The sequence below is a fragment of the Bison bison genome, unplaced genomic scaffold (assembly GCF_000754665.1).
Source record: "Bison bison bison isolate TAMUID 2011002044 unplaced genomic scaffold, Bison_UMD1.0 scf7180017864063, whole genome shotgun sequence".
Classification (NCBI taxonomy): Eukaryota; Metazoa; Chordata; class Mammalia; order Artiodactyla; family Bovidae; genus Bison; species Bison bison.
Genome location: NW_011494635.1, coordinates 13,097,208 through 13,109,696, shown reverse-complemented (window position 1 = coordinate 13,109,696; position 12,489 = coordinate 13,097,208). Strand labels below are relative to the sequence as shown.

Here is a 12,489-nt window from a genome sequence, read left to right as displayed (position 1 = left end):
GGGCGGGCGGGCGGAGAGTGGGGCAGGCCTGTGTGTCCGGTGGTGGCAGATGGGGGTGGGGAGGCGGGCAGGGCGCGAAGAATGGCACAAAGCCGTAGACTCCCGCACGTGGGGGATCCTTTGGGCCTCGTTAACATTTGCTTCTTGTTTTAAAAAGTTTGTTTACTGAGTAATGAATTTGGATAGGGAGTAGCATGTGTTCTGATAGCGAGGAATGTTAACTTCCAAGCAAATGTATTGTTTTCAAGAATTCAAAATTCAGCTAGTAAGAGTTACAGTGGGGCGGGTAACCTATGCTGGTCTGATTCAAACATCAAGAAGTTATGGTGGGAAGTACAGGGAACAGCGATCCTCTCAGACTACATCCCTCCAACAGAAAGCTATTATTACCTTCTTGTATAGGTTTTTTGATTATTTTACTGTGTGTCCAAGACAATACAAACATTTTTTCCCCTCTTTTTAAACATTTTTTGCATCTTTTTTCCCCCAATTTATATGCCTTGAATATTCTTCTTATCAGAGATCTCATTAACACTAGTTGTTTTTTGTTTTTTTTTTTTGAGGGAGGAGGAGAGAGTGGCCATGCTGCGGCAGCACATGGGATCTTAGTTCCTGACCAGGGATGGAACCCCCGTGCCCCCTGCAGTGGAAGTGGGGAGTCTTAGGAACTGGACTGCCAGGGAAGTCCACATCAACAGTATTCTTATGATTATTACTACTATTCTATTATTATTACTTTGGATTTTAAAATTAACATTATTACATGCAATAAAAATGCACTTATTTTAAGCGTACAGTTAGATGAGTTTTGATAACTTTATATACCTGTGTCTTCACTTCCACAGTCTAGATAGAACATTTCCATCACCCCCAAATAATTTCCCTGTGCCTCTTCACAGTCAATAACAGATATGCAGATGATACCACCCTTATGACAGAAAGTAAAGAAGAACTAAAGAGCCTCTTGATGAAAGTGAAAGAGGAGAGTGAAAAAGTTGGCTTAAAGCTCAACATTCAGAAAACTAAGACCATGGCATCCAGAACTCACTTCATGGCAAATAGATGGGGAAACAGGGGAAACAGTGACAGACTTTATTTTGGGGGGTTCCAAAATCACTGCAGATGGTGACTGCAACCATGAAATTAAAAGACGCTTACTCCTTGGAAGAAAAGTTATGACCAACCTAGACAACATATTAAAAAGCAGAGACATTACTTTACAAAAAAAGGTGCATATAGTTAAAGCTATGGCTTTTCCAGTAGTCATGTATGAATGTGAGAGTTGGACTATAAAGAAAGTTGAGCGCAGAAGAATTGTTGGAGAAGACTCTTGAGAGTCCCTTGGACAGCAAGGAGATCCAACCAATCCATCCTAAAGAGAATCAGTCCTGAATATTCACTGGAAGGACTGATGCTGAAGCTGAAACTCCAATACTTTGTTCACCTATGCAAAGAAGTGACTCATTTGAAAAGACCCTGATGCTGGGAAAGATTGAGGGCAGGAGGAGAAGGGGACGACAGAGGATGAGATGGTTGGATGGCATCACTGACTCAATGGACATGAGTTTGGGTAAACTCCAGGAGTTGGTGATGGACAAGGAGGCCTGGCGTGCTGCAGTCTACGGGGTCGCAGAGTTGCGACTGAGCGACTGAACTGACTGACTGACTTCCCAGTCAGTCTCTCCCCCACTCCTAACCCCAAGCAACCACTGATAAACTTTCTATCTATAGATTTACTTATTCTAGAACCTCAAACAAGTAGAATCACCAAGCATGTACTCTTTTGTGTCTGGTTTCCTCCCATCTCTGCGTATGAGATTCATTTACGTTGTTTTCTAGCAGTAATTTGCTCTTTTGTAGTACTGAGCGTGTTCCATGGTATGAGGGAAGCACGTTTCTCTATTCTCCAGATAGGCATTTGGGTTCTTTTCCAGTTTGGATTCTTCTAAATACAGCTGCCACAAATTGCTGTGTAAGTCTTTATATGAACATGTTTCATTTCTCACCTGTAAATACCCAGAAGTGCAATTGAAAGGTCATACAGTAAAAGGCATGTTTAATTTTTTAAAGAAGCTATTCTCCAAAGTACCTGTACCATTTTACAATCCCACAAGCAATGTGTCAGAGTTTTTTATATCCTCACCAACACTTCAGTGTTGGTCCACCTTTAAAATTTTAGCCATTCTAATGGCTAAAATCTACATTAGTTTTAATAGTTAAATGATGTCATTTATTCATAGTCTCCTCTTGGGCATATAAATGGTTTCCAATCCCTTGATCTTACAAACAATGCTGTAGTGGATAGTTTGATACACACATTCATTTGTGAGATGATTTCCTACAAGCAGGATTTCTGGGTCAAAAGATATGTGCTCTTGTTATTTGGGCAGATAGAGTTAAGCTGCCCTCCGATTTGTACCAGTTTACAGTTGCATCTGGGGTGCTCATTTTCCTACAGCCTTTCCAACACAGTTATCAAGACTTTATTGATATGATATTTGCTAGTCTGCAAGTGAAAATGGAGTCTTCATTTCCATTTTGTCTTATGAGTCAGGTTGAATATTTATTCACACATTTAAGAACAGTTTGTATGTCTTTTCCCCTGAATTGCCTATTCATATTTCCAGCTCATTTTTCTATTGAGGTCTTTCTCTTAACAACTTGAAGGAACTCTCTATATAAGGGAGATGAACCCTTTGTCTGGAGTATGAGTTGAAAACTTTCCCCCCAGTTTGTGAGATGTATCCAGCCTTGGGTGTATGACTTCAGCTCCGTTATACTCACTGCGGAGTAGCATTCAGTTGTGCACTATCACCACGTGCTGTCTTCATTGACACTACTGTTGCTGGACCTTAGGGTGGTTCTTAGTTTTGAGACGTTATAAAAAAATGCTGTGTGTCCTTACCTTCCTCCCTTTGCCTGTCCTGCTTCCTCCACCCCTTTCCTGGTCTCCCCTGGGAACACATCCTTAATAGGTCACTTGCACATGAAACCTTGTCTTGGGAAACCAGACCTAGTACAGACATAGATCACTTTGGTTATGCTGGGTGCTCCAGTGTAGACAGGCTAGATAGCCATCAACCCCTCCTCCTATGGAAAAGGACTTGTAACTTCCTGATTTGCCCTCTCTCGGGATCCACATTCTCTTGCAAAACCTCTTCCCCAAATCCTCCCTGAACGGGAGAAAAGAGAGGTGTCTTTTTCTAGTTAGCTTTGGGGACTTGCGACTTTGGACACAAAGGAGACTCTGGGGGCTGGTTGCATGGGTATATTCACTTTGTGAAAAGTCATTGAGCTGTACGTTTAAAATGTGTGCACTTTTCTATGTGTGCTACGCTTGAATTAAACGTTATTTCAAAAGTCTTGAGGAGGCTCAGACCACCGGGGGTGGACACAACTAACCTCTCTGAGACTCTTCCAATCCCTGGTGGACCTACACCCACTTGGAGGTGCACAGAAGCAGATGAAGACTCCAGGTCAAATGTTCCCAAATCCCCCAGGAGCCATCCTTCCTGTGTCTACTCGTGGTCCTCCCCTCACCCTCTCTTCCTTGCTAGCTGCGTGCGTGCTCGGTTGTGTGACACTCTGTGTGACCCCATGGACTGTAGCATGACAGGCTCCTCTGTCCATGGAATTCTCCAGGCAAGAATACTGGAGTGGGTTGCCATTCCCGTCTCCAGGGCATCTTCCCAACCCAGGGATCAAACCCAAGTCTCCTGCATTGCACGCAGATTCTTTACCTGAGCCACCAGGGAATACTCGGCTGCATTTGGCTTGCTCTCTCCCTGTCCCATTTTAACCCACAGTTTCTACTTAATAGTAATGTAGAAAAAATACCCCTTACCAAGTGCTTGCCCACAGCATGCCAAGCACAGTGCTGGTCATGGGAGCAGAGGTGAGCAGTGCCCAGAGCCTCAAGGAGCAGGAAGGAGCATGAATTGCTTGAGTGTAAGGTAGTTTGTGGTAAATGTTATGTACTTTGCACCCACTGCTGCCTTCAGCAGACAGTCTTCCAGAATAAACACCACTCACATTCTAATCCTCTGTGTTCCAGTCCAGCAGTTGGCTTTCAAGAAAAAGATTCATTCCAGTTATGTCACAGGATGGATGTTTATTGGGAGGACATGTTTGATAGCCCCAGGAAGAGCCTGGCAATTGGGCACTAATAAGAATGGGACCTGGAACCAGAAGGGTCCATGTATGGCTGCACGAAGCTCACCTGGCCTTCAATCTCTTCCCAACCTGTTAGCTCCTATGCCAACTTCCCACTTCTCTCCACATTTCTCAACTCAAATCCCAGAGTGGTGAGCCCCGTGCTCCTCCCACCATGTGTCACCAGGATACCAAAGGAGTCACTAGCCCCCCGAAACTGGTTCCCCTCAGGCACTGACTTCCCTAGGGGCACGTTATTCTTTCTTAGTGACCCTTGTTTGTCTTAGTAACCCCTGGTGCACACACTTCCAGGAAGAGGACGTGAGCTCGCTTGATCGTGGCAGGAATGCACTTGGAGCAGAAACAAGGATGCTGATACGATGTCTGTTCCCCACACTCTCTGGGGGTGGGGAGTGTAAATGGGGCCGCCTCTTCTTTCAAGGGCTAGACCTGGCACAAGATGCCTGTTCAGGCAACTCAACTGCCTGGCATTCCCTCTCCCTAGGGACCACAAATCCTTGACTTTCTCAGTCTTAATGTGTGAGAGGCACTACCTCCTCCAGGACTCATGACCAGAAAGGACAGGGACATACCCTGGCCTTCAGTAGATGGGCACTGAGACAGAATATGGCCCGCTGGCAGCCTTCTCATCAGTGTTCTCAAAGTCTCAGGGATGAGTCCATAGTTGGGAGTCCTTTGGAAATATAATAAAAACTACATTTCCCAAAATCCCTTGCAGCTTGGAGTAGCCATATAACCAAATTCCAGCCAGAACTTCTGGGTTGTATCCACAATGGGAATGAGTGTGCCTTTCATTCCACTTCTTCTTGCTGGAAGGAGTATGAGCCCAATGGGATCATTGTGAACTTCACAATCAAAAGCAACATTTTAGGGACGAAGAAAAACAAAAGAGAAGGATCCAGAGCTCCAACATCTTAAACCACCATAATATACCCAGACTAGTATGAGAGAGAAAAATCAAATTCTTTCATGTTGAAGTTACTGTATTTGGTCTTTTTAGAGCAGCCTAGCTTATATTCTAGTCACTATAGGGTGCCATGACCAGCTTGTAATGATATAGAAAGCTCTTCTTCTATTCTAATCCATCCCAGAAGTCCACAGTGAGCTTGGAGGAAGAAGATGTGAAGAGGTAGTACTTTGGAAGATAAATAGAGAGATGAGATCCAGAGAAGAGAGAAAGAGAAATAGACAACGTGATCAATTCATTTCTCTTCAGAGTTGCCCAGAGTCAACACCCTTATGGGTAGATTGAGGTTCACCACCACCTCTCACCACCCATTTTTCTTGGGGGTTGGAGCCAGGTCATAGAAAGTCAGATGCCACAGAGATGTTTTCAGAGGGAGTCAGGACCCAACGCTGCATTGTTCACAGGGTCCGAGTCATCACAGATTCTGGTGACTTCCTCCTCCTAAAGGCAGGAAATGCCACAGGTCAGCTCAGGGGCAGAGTCCAGCATGAGGTCCAAGATGTGGCTGCATCAGGATCAATGAGCTTCCCACTGAGAAAACTGGTCACTGGAGGACTCTGGGAGCATTCATCACCCGACCTCTAGCTCTGGAGGGCAGTCCTCCAAGTCCCCAGGGGATTGGAGAGAATGTGCATGGCTGAAAATGTGGCTGGGAGCCCTGGCCCACCAAATGGATTATCTACAGAAAGGGACACACCACAGGGGAGGGGAAACAGGCTTTCACCCCTGCAAAGGTGATGGGCAGAATCAGGAGTGAGCAAGAGAGACCCTAAAACCCAGGTGGGGTCCTGGAAGTAGAGGCGATGCTGCTCAGTTCAGAATGTCTGCTCCAGTTATTCAGGCAGCCATGCAGCAAGCCCATGTCTGCTCTGCCCTACTCAGAATGTGGCCCCCACTATCTTCTAGGGGGTGCTGGGTCTCTGTGCTCTCTCTCCAATCTCCCCTAGCCCCAAGCACTGTCCTATAAATGAGAATAATCTCTCGGTGCCAGTCCCACAGTGCAGGCTAGCCAAGTACTGTGTCTGCATGTGCCCACATGGTGCATGGATACCTGCATGGTTTCCTTCTGAGAAGCCATCTCCACTGAATTTTCACCCTCTCTCAGCTTATGAAAATTCCTCCTTCTGCAAGGACAAGAGTGGACTCAGAGAGCCTCTCTCCTCCCCGGCCTGCCCCCGTTCCATCCCCCCACCCCGTAAGCTTACACCCTGCTCGATACACAGAACAGTGGGGGAGATTTGTGGAGAATAGGCTACTTGATCTTTCCTCCTCCCCAGTCCTTCTTCAGCAGTGAGAGAGCAGAGACAAGGAAAGAAGAAAACTATAGGAAGATAGATTTAGAGACAATTTTAGGCTTCTCAAATTTGGAGCAGGGGGAAGGAGAGGGACAGGCTAGAAAGTATGGAGCTTGTGAATTTGGTAGGAGGGACATGGGGGAAGGATGAGGTTACTCTGTTCACCTTCTAGCTGCAGACTCACCTCCAGGTGTAGTAGGCCCCCAGGCCCAGCAGAAGGAAGAGAAGGCCAGCAAGCAGTCCCAGGACCCAGAGGAGCTGCTGGAACAGCTGCAGGCGGTGCAGGGCTGTAACACGAGGTGAGGCTTAGGGTGTGGCTGTGGCTCCAGGCCTCTGATTCTCCCTCCCAAGCTGACGCCCCCAAGATGAAACCTATTTTAAGTTCTACTTTCTCTTGGAAATTTCCCCATGCGAAGGAGTTTCAAGCAATCAGTCTAGACTAGACAAGCAGAAGGGATTCAGGAAAGACCTCAGAAGGAAGCCTCTGGATCTGAGAGCCGGGCCTTTGTGCAGCGCAGCCTAGGAGATAGGGCGGGGGGTCTCACCTCTGGTTCCAAAGTAGGTGGCAGCAGAGGCAGAGCCCAGGGAATTAGAGGCGGAGCACACATATTCCCCCTGGTCACTGGGCCTCAGCTCCTCTATGACCACCCTCAAGGCATTGGGGGTGACTGAGACATGGATGTGTGGCTTGGCAGGAGCAACCTTGGACTGGCTAGAGGCCACCAGCCGACTGCCAAGGTGGAGGGTCAGGCTGGCCAGGGGCTCGCTGTCTACTCGGCAGTCCAGAATGCCTTGGATGCCACCCTCAGGCTCCACAAAAACCGTCATCGTGGGTGTCTTGGGGGGATCTGTAGGAAGACAGGGAGTGTGGTGACTGCAGAAACAACTACACAATTCCTCCCCTCCTTGTATCCCATGCAAGGCGACTGCTGCTCCTTCCATTAAGAGGCAGAGCCTGTTTCCTCACTCTTTAAATCTGTGACTCCCTTTGAAGGCAGAAGTGCCTTTGTGTGACTTCAGGGCTAGACCTCAATGGGCCTTGCAGCTTCTGCTCTCCTTGGAAAACAACCAAGTGGAAGCCCAGGCCAGCATGCTGGACACACGAGGCCCAACCGACAGCCCACGCCATTTGCCAGCCGAGAAGGTGAAATTGCAGCCACATGATGTAAGGCCAGCAGAAGCGCTAGCCCAGCCCAAATTTCTGACCTGCAGACTTGTGAGCAAATAAAAAGCAGCTGTCGCTTTAAGCACTAGGTTTTGGGCTGGCTTGTTACACAGCAATAGCTGACTAATACAGTGTGGGCCCTTGTGAAGAATAAAATAAGGGGCTAGGGTTGATGAGGACTTACTGTGCACCAGGCATTCTGCATGCTCTACCTCCTGCACTCCTCACAAGGAGAGGGGACTGACATTTTATAGATAAGGAAACCAAGGCAGGGAGGCATAAGATCACACATCAGTCAGTGGGAATTCTCTGACCCAGGACTCCATTGCTGTGAAGTCCTTGGATTTTGCAGACAGAAGAGGAGGAAGACCTGAAACAGGCATGTGAGATGTGGGGAGACTGAGGCGGGGGGAAGATGTCAAGGATGTGACACTCACAGAGCACCCGGAGGGTAACTGGAGCAGAGGCGGTGGCCCCAGTGGGGAGCTCAGCCTGGCAGTGGTACATCCCAGCTTGGTCGCGGGCCACGTGGGTGAAGGCGACGGTGGGCACAGGCTCCGTGTGTAGTCGCCGGCCATTCCAGAACCAAGTGAAGGTGGAGTTGCCCATGAGCCCAGGGCCACCAGGGAGCTGACAACTCAAGTTCAGTGCTGCGCCCTCGGGCACATCTAGCCCTGGCTCGGCCACCACATGCACACCTGCAGGACCAGACGCGGTTGGGGTCTGCAGGCCTGTGGGAGCTGCAGCCTCTGGCTTGTCCTCTGTGCATAATATGGGATCTGGATCCCAAAGGTGGGACTGTGTCTCCCCCATCAGACTGCCATCAGGGTTACCTCTCCTTGCCCTGGGGACTTCTGGGGCAAAGCGGTGCCTCCCTCTCTCATCAACTCAGGCTTTTTGATGGATGAGGCTGTCTTGCCCTCAGATTGAATGCCCCAAGGATGGGGCTGCACCTTGTCCCTCAAACTGAGCTCCCTGAAGATAAGATTGGATCAGTCTCCCATTCCCAGTTTCCCCAGGGCAGGTCTGTTCTCCCACCCACAGTTTGGGCTCTCTGAGGGCAAGGTTATGTCTCCCCCCCACCCATGCTCCCCTTGAGTTGTTGCCATATCTCCACCCACCTCTCCTGTAGGGAGCTCTCCGAAAGCCAGGCCGTTTATCCCCTCAGGCTGAGCAACCCGCCTCCAGTGGGCACTGTTCCTCCCCATCAAGTCAGGCCAGCCAGCTTCTTCTTGTGGGAGCCCCACCCCTCACACAGACTCAGACCCCACAGCAACAGCGCCCCTCCTGCCTCCTGGCCGGCTCACCTTCTGCCTGCAGCTGCCCAAAGGTGGTGCTGACTGAGCCCAGCAAGTTGCGAGCCGTGCAGACGTAGGTGTCCTCGTCCCCTGAGGGCACAGCTTGCACTCGCAGCCGCAGGGCATTGCGGGCCACCTGGACATGGCCCGTCTCCACTGCCAAGCCAGGGATGCCGTTGCTGGTGGCCAGAACTTTGCCATTGCGGGCCAGGGCCAGCTCGGCAGGTGGCTCACTGTCCACGGTGCACTGTACCACAGCCATGGGGCTGCTCCTTGAGTCCCAGAAGGAGGACACAGTGGCGTCCCGGGGGGCATCTGGATGGTAGAGCAGGGCGGAGTTGAGGGTCTTGCTTGGAAACCCTGTGCTATCCATTGCCCACCTGCCTGGCATTGGTGAGGCTGAAGCCTCTGGGGAAATGGTCATTTCTGGGGAGTGACAGCTTCAGGAATCCTGTGGGCAGATTCCTCCAGGCAGGGTTCAGAGGACCCTAAGGAATCTTCCCTCATCCGCTATGTCTTTCCCCAAGTGTCCATTCCCAGGTTCAGTCCTGTGCAGTCTTGTGCCCACCCAGACTAGGGCCCAGAAGCACCCTCCACTCACCCTAGGCACCCCCAGGCAAGGACCCTTGCTTACAGAGGACATGCAGCGCTGTGGGCCGGGAGCTGCGTGTACCCTGGGCATCCCGGACCTGACAGGTATAGGCTCCTGCGTGAGCCCGTGTAACCACCGGGAAGGAGAGAGAGGCCTCTGGCCCCTCCTGCAGCCAACGGCTATTGTGGTACCAGGCATAGAGGGTGGGTGGGCGGGCAGCAGGGTCTTCACAGCTCACTGTGATAGGGGCTCCCTCGGGCACAGCGGCTGATGGAGCCAGGGTCACCTGCACAACTGTACCAAGAAGACAGGGTCAGCTGGGTCCGGCAAGACACCATAGCTGATCCCCCCCTGGCTAGGCCCTGCCTCACCCTCTAGCCGCAGCTCTAAGGTTGTGTTGACCTGACCCAGAGGACTGTGGGCTGAGCAGCTGTAGAGACCCTCATCGCTGGGCCCGGGCTCCCACAGCTCCAGCTGCAGGGTGTTGGGGACTGAGGCTGTGGTCGAGGAGGCCAGGAGGTGGCCAGCATGGCTGAGGACCAGCTGAGCAGGTGGACGGCTGTCCACGGTGCACAGCACCAGGGCAAGCTGCCCGCCACGGCTCTCCAGGAGATAGGTCAGGCGCAGGCTGCGGGGTGCATCTATAATGCAGAAAGGCAGAGACGGAGTTCAGCGCCCACACCGGTAAGGAGGCCAGTTTGCAGGTGGCATTCAAAACAGGAAGGCTTTGGCTCCCTGCCCCCAGTGGCCTCCACTTGCCCAACCTGCAGCATTGCTCCTCTGCCCGTGTCCCCCAGCTCTAATGCTCCTTGTCCATCACTAGCCAGCTTGGTACTGAGTTCCTGGGGTAGATGACTGTGGGACTCGGCCATGCCTTGATCCCCGCAAGCTGTTGTCATCCCTCCCAGCTCCACCCTGCATCCAACCAGACTCACAGAGGACATCCAAGGTGACAGGCCTAGAGCGATGGAGCGTCTGGCCAGGGATCAACACGCCGCAGCTGTAGGAGGTGGCGTCCACGACCGTGACATTGGGGAGGGCGATGGACTGGGCAGCATCTGGGCGCTGCTGCCCATCTTGGTACCATGTGTAGGTGAGCTGGGTCAGAGTGGTCCATACAAGGCAGGTGAGGTTCACCAGCTGCCCCTCCTGCACAGTGGCTTTGGGCCACACCTGCACACTCACAGCTGGAGAGAGAAGAGGGCACAGGGACACCAGGGAATACCGAAGGCTGTGTAAAGCAAGCCACCTGTAGGGTGGGAAGCCTCTCAGCCTCTGGGAGGCACAGGTGACCCACCTGTAAGTGGGGCTCAGAGATGGAGCTTGGGAAACAGTTCATCATCTGTCAGGTGGTTCCCAGCAGAGTTCTCCCTGGAGTGCCCTGAGCCCTCCCTGACCCTGTTGGAGGGCACCTGGGCGAACACAGGCCTCAAAAGCCCTGCTGTGGTTTCTCCTTGAGTGACCCCTGTCTGATGAGTTTTATCCCCTGGGCGTCTGTGTAAAATTCTGTTTTTAAAAAAGGTTCTTCAGTGAAAACCAAGTTTGGAGATTGCTGCCCTTAAGAAGAGTGGGAGTGCACTGTCCTGTGTTCAGCCCTCCTGCCCGTGTCTCAGGCTTCCAGAACCTTCTCCAACCTCCTCTTCTCTTAAAAGAGCCACCTACACACACACTCACACCCCCATTCTGACCTTGGGCATCAAAGGTGGCTGAGGCCAAGGCCTGGCCTAGGGCGTTGGTGGCCTCGCAGGTATAGACGCCTTCATCCTCCAGCACTGCATTGTGAATCTCCAGGCGCAGCGTGTTGGGGGCCACAGCCACCTGTAGCCGGGGAGAGCTCCCCGCAAGCTCCCCCACTCCTTGCAGGGTAGAGGTCACGAGGCGGTCCCCGTGAAGCAGTCGTAGATGGGCTGGAGGGTCACTGTTCACACGGCACAGGAGGAGGCCCAGTCGCCCAGGGCCTGTGTCCATGAGGGTAGTGAGTGTGGCCTGGCGAGGGGCATCTACATGAGGCAGACAATGGTCAGGGCCCGAGCAGGTGGTCCCTCATCTAAGACTCTCTCAGAAGTAGAGTCCAGAACCAGGGCTCAATATCCCCTTCCCCAGTCATGCCCTTGGCTCCCTCCTTCCCCAAGAAACATGAATGGATCAAAGCGCTTACAAGACACATGGAGGCTGACCGGGGCTGCCAGGTTCGTGGTGGCTGAGCCGGGAGCCTGGGCTTGGCAATGGTAGGCCCCAGCTTGGCTCAAAGTTATGGCTGCAAAACGGATTGTGGCTGAGGTGAACTCCTGGAGGGGCTGGCCATCTCGGTACCAACGGTATGAGGTCCCCTCCAGGACTCCTGTGGGTACTTGGCAGCTCAGGACCACAGCCTGGCCCTCCCGGAGCTCAGGTGATGGTGATACCTGGACCCAGGCTCCTGCAGGGAGAAACCAAGAGCAGGTGAGGGCCTTCCACATCTGGGACTGTGTTTGTGTACACATGAGGACAGCAAGACCCAACCACATGTGCCAGAGCCACTGCTCACCCAGACCACTGCTGAGGGCCCCACTGCAGCTTCACGCCTCTTCCTCGCCTGTGCCTGACTCCCTTGCCCTGGTTCTGACCTGGCATTCACTGCCCATCACCTTGAGTTGTGGTTTTGCTTTGGCAGTCATATCTCACCTACCACAGGGAGAGCCTCACCTGGGTCCGACCCTAGTGCCATGCACAGCCCCTGCACGTGCTAGCTCTTGACAGATGTTGTTTTGACCCCATACAGCACAGAAGTGGTAGGGATTTAGGTCCAACCAGGGACCACTGTCCTGATCATGAGCTGACCTCAGCATGGTGACCAACAGCCTGGAAGCGGAAATTAGCAGCTCTCTCTAGCCCATCTCCTCACCCAACTTCCAAGTCATGAGAGCGCAGGAACGGAAGACCAGGCAAAGGGCTGTCTCTCGTTTCCCCCAGGTTTGAGGCAGGAAGAGAGCAGAGTGAGGGAGTAAGAAGGAGGGACA

The 12,489-nt window shown here is 51.8% G+C and overlaps 1 protein-coding gene across 1 annotated transcript in view; it reads right to left on the bottom strand.

Annotated features, from left to right (window-relative positions):
* Positions 1–5,135: 5,135 nt before the first annotated feature.
* SIGLEC1 (sialic acid binding Ig-like lectin 1, sialoadhesin) overlaps positions 5,136–12,489 on the bottom strand; it is a 17,810-nt gene continuing 10,456 nt past the window's right edge. Inside the window, exons 12-22 of the mRNA XM_010836626.1 lie at positions 11,649–11,909; positions 11,179–11,490; positions 10,426–10,677; positions 9,862–10,131; positions 9,533–9,784; positions 8,908–9,213; positions 8,038–8,298; positions 6,981–7,283; positions 6,620–6,722; positions 6,192–6,264; positions 5,136–5,581 (exon numbers count right to left, since the gene is read on the bottom strand). Coding sequence (XP_010834928.1) covers positions 5,507–5,581; positions 6,192–6,264; positions 6,620–6,722; positions 6,981–7,283; positions 8,038–8,298; positions 8,908–9,213; positions 9,533–9,784; positions 9,862–10,131; positions 10,426–10,677; positions 11,179–11,490; positions 11,649–11,909 — 2,468 coding nt within the window. The 3' untranslated portion in view covers positions 5,136–5,506. The remainder of the gene's footprint in view (positions 5,582–6,191; positions 6,265–6,619; positions 6,723–6,980; positions 7,284–8,037; positions 8,299–8,907; positions 9,214–9,532; positions 9,785–9,861; positions 10,132–10,425; positions 10,678–11,178; positions 11,491–11,648; positions 11,910–12,489) is intronic.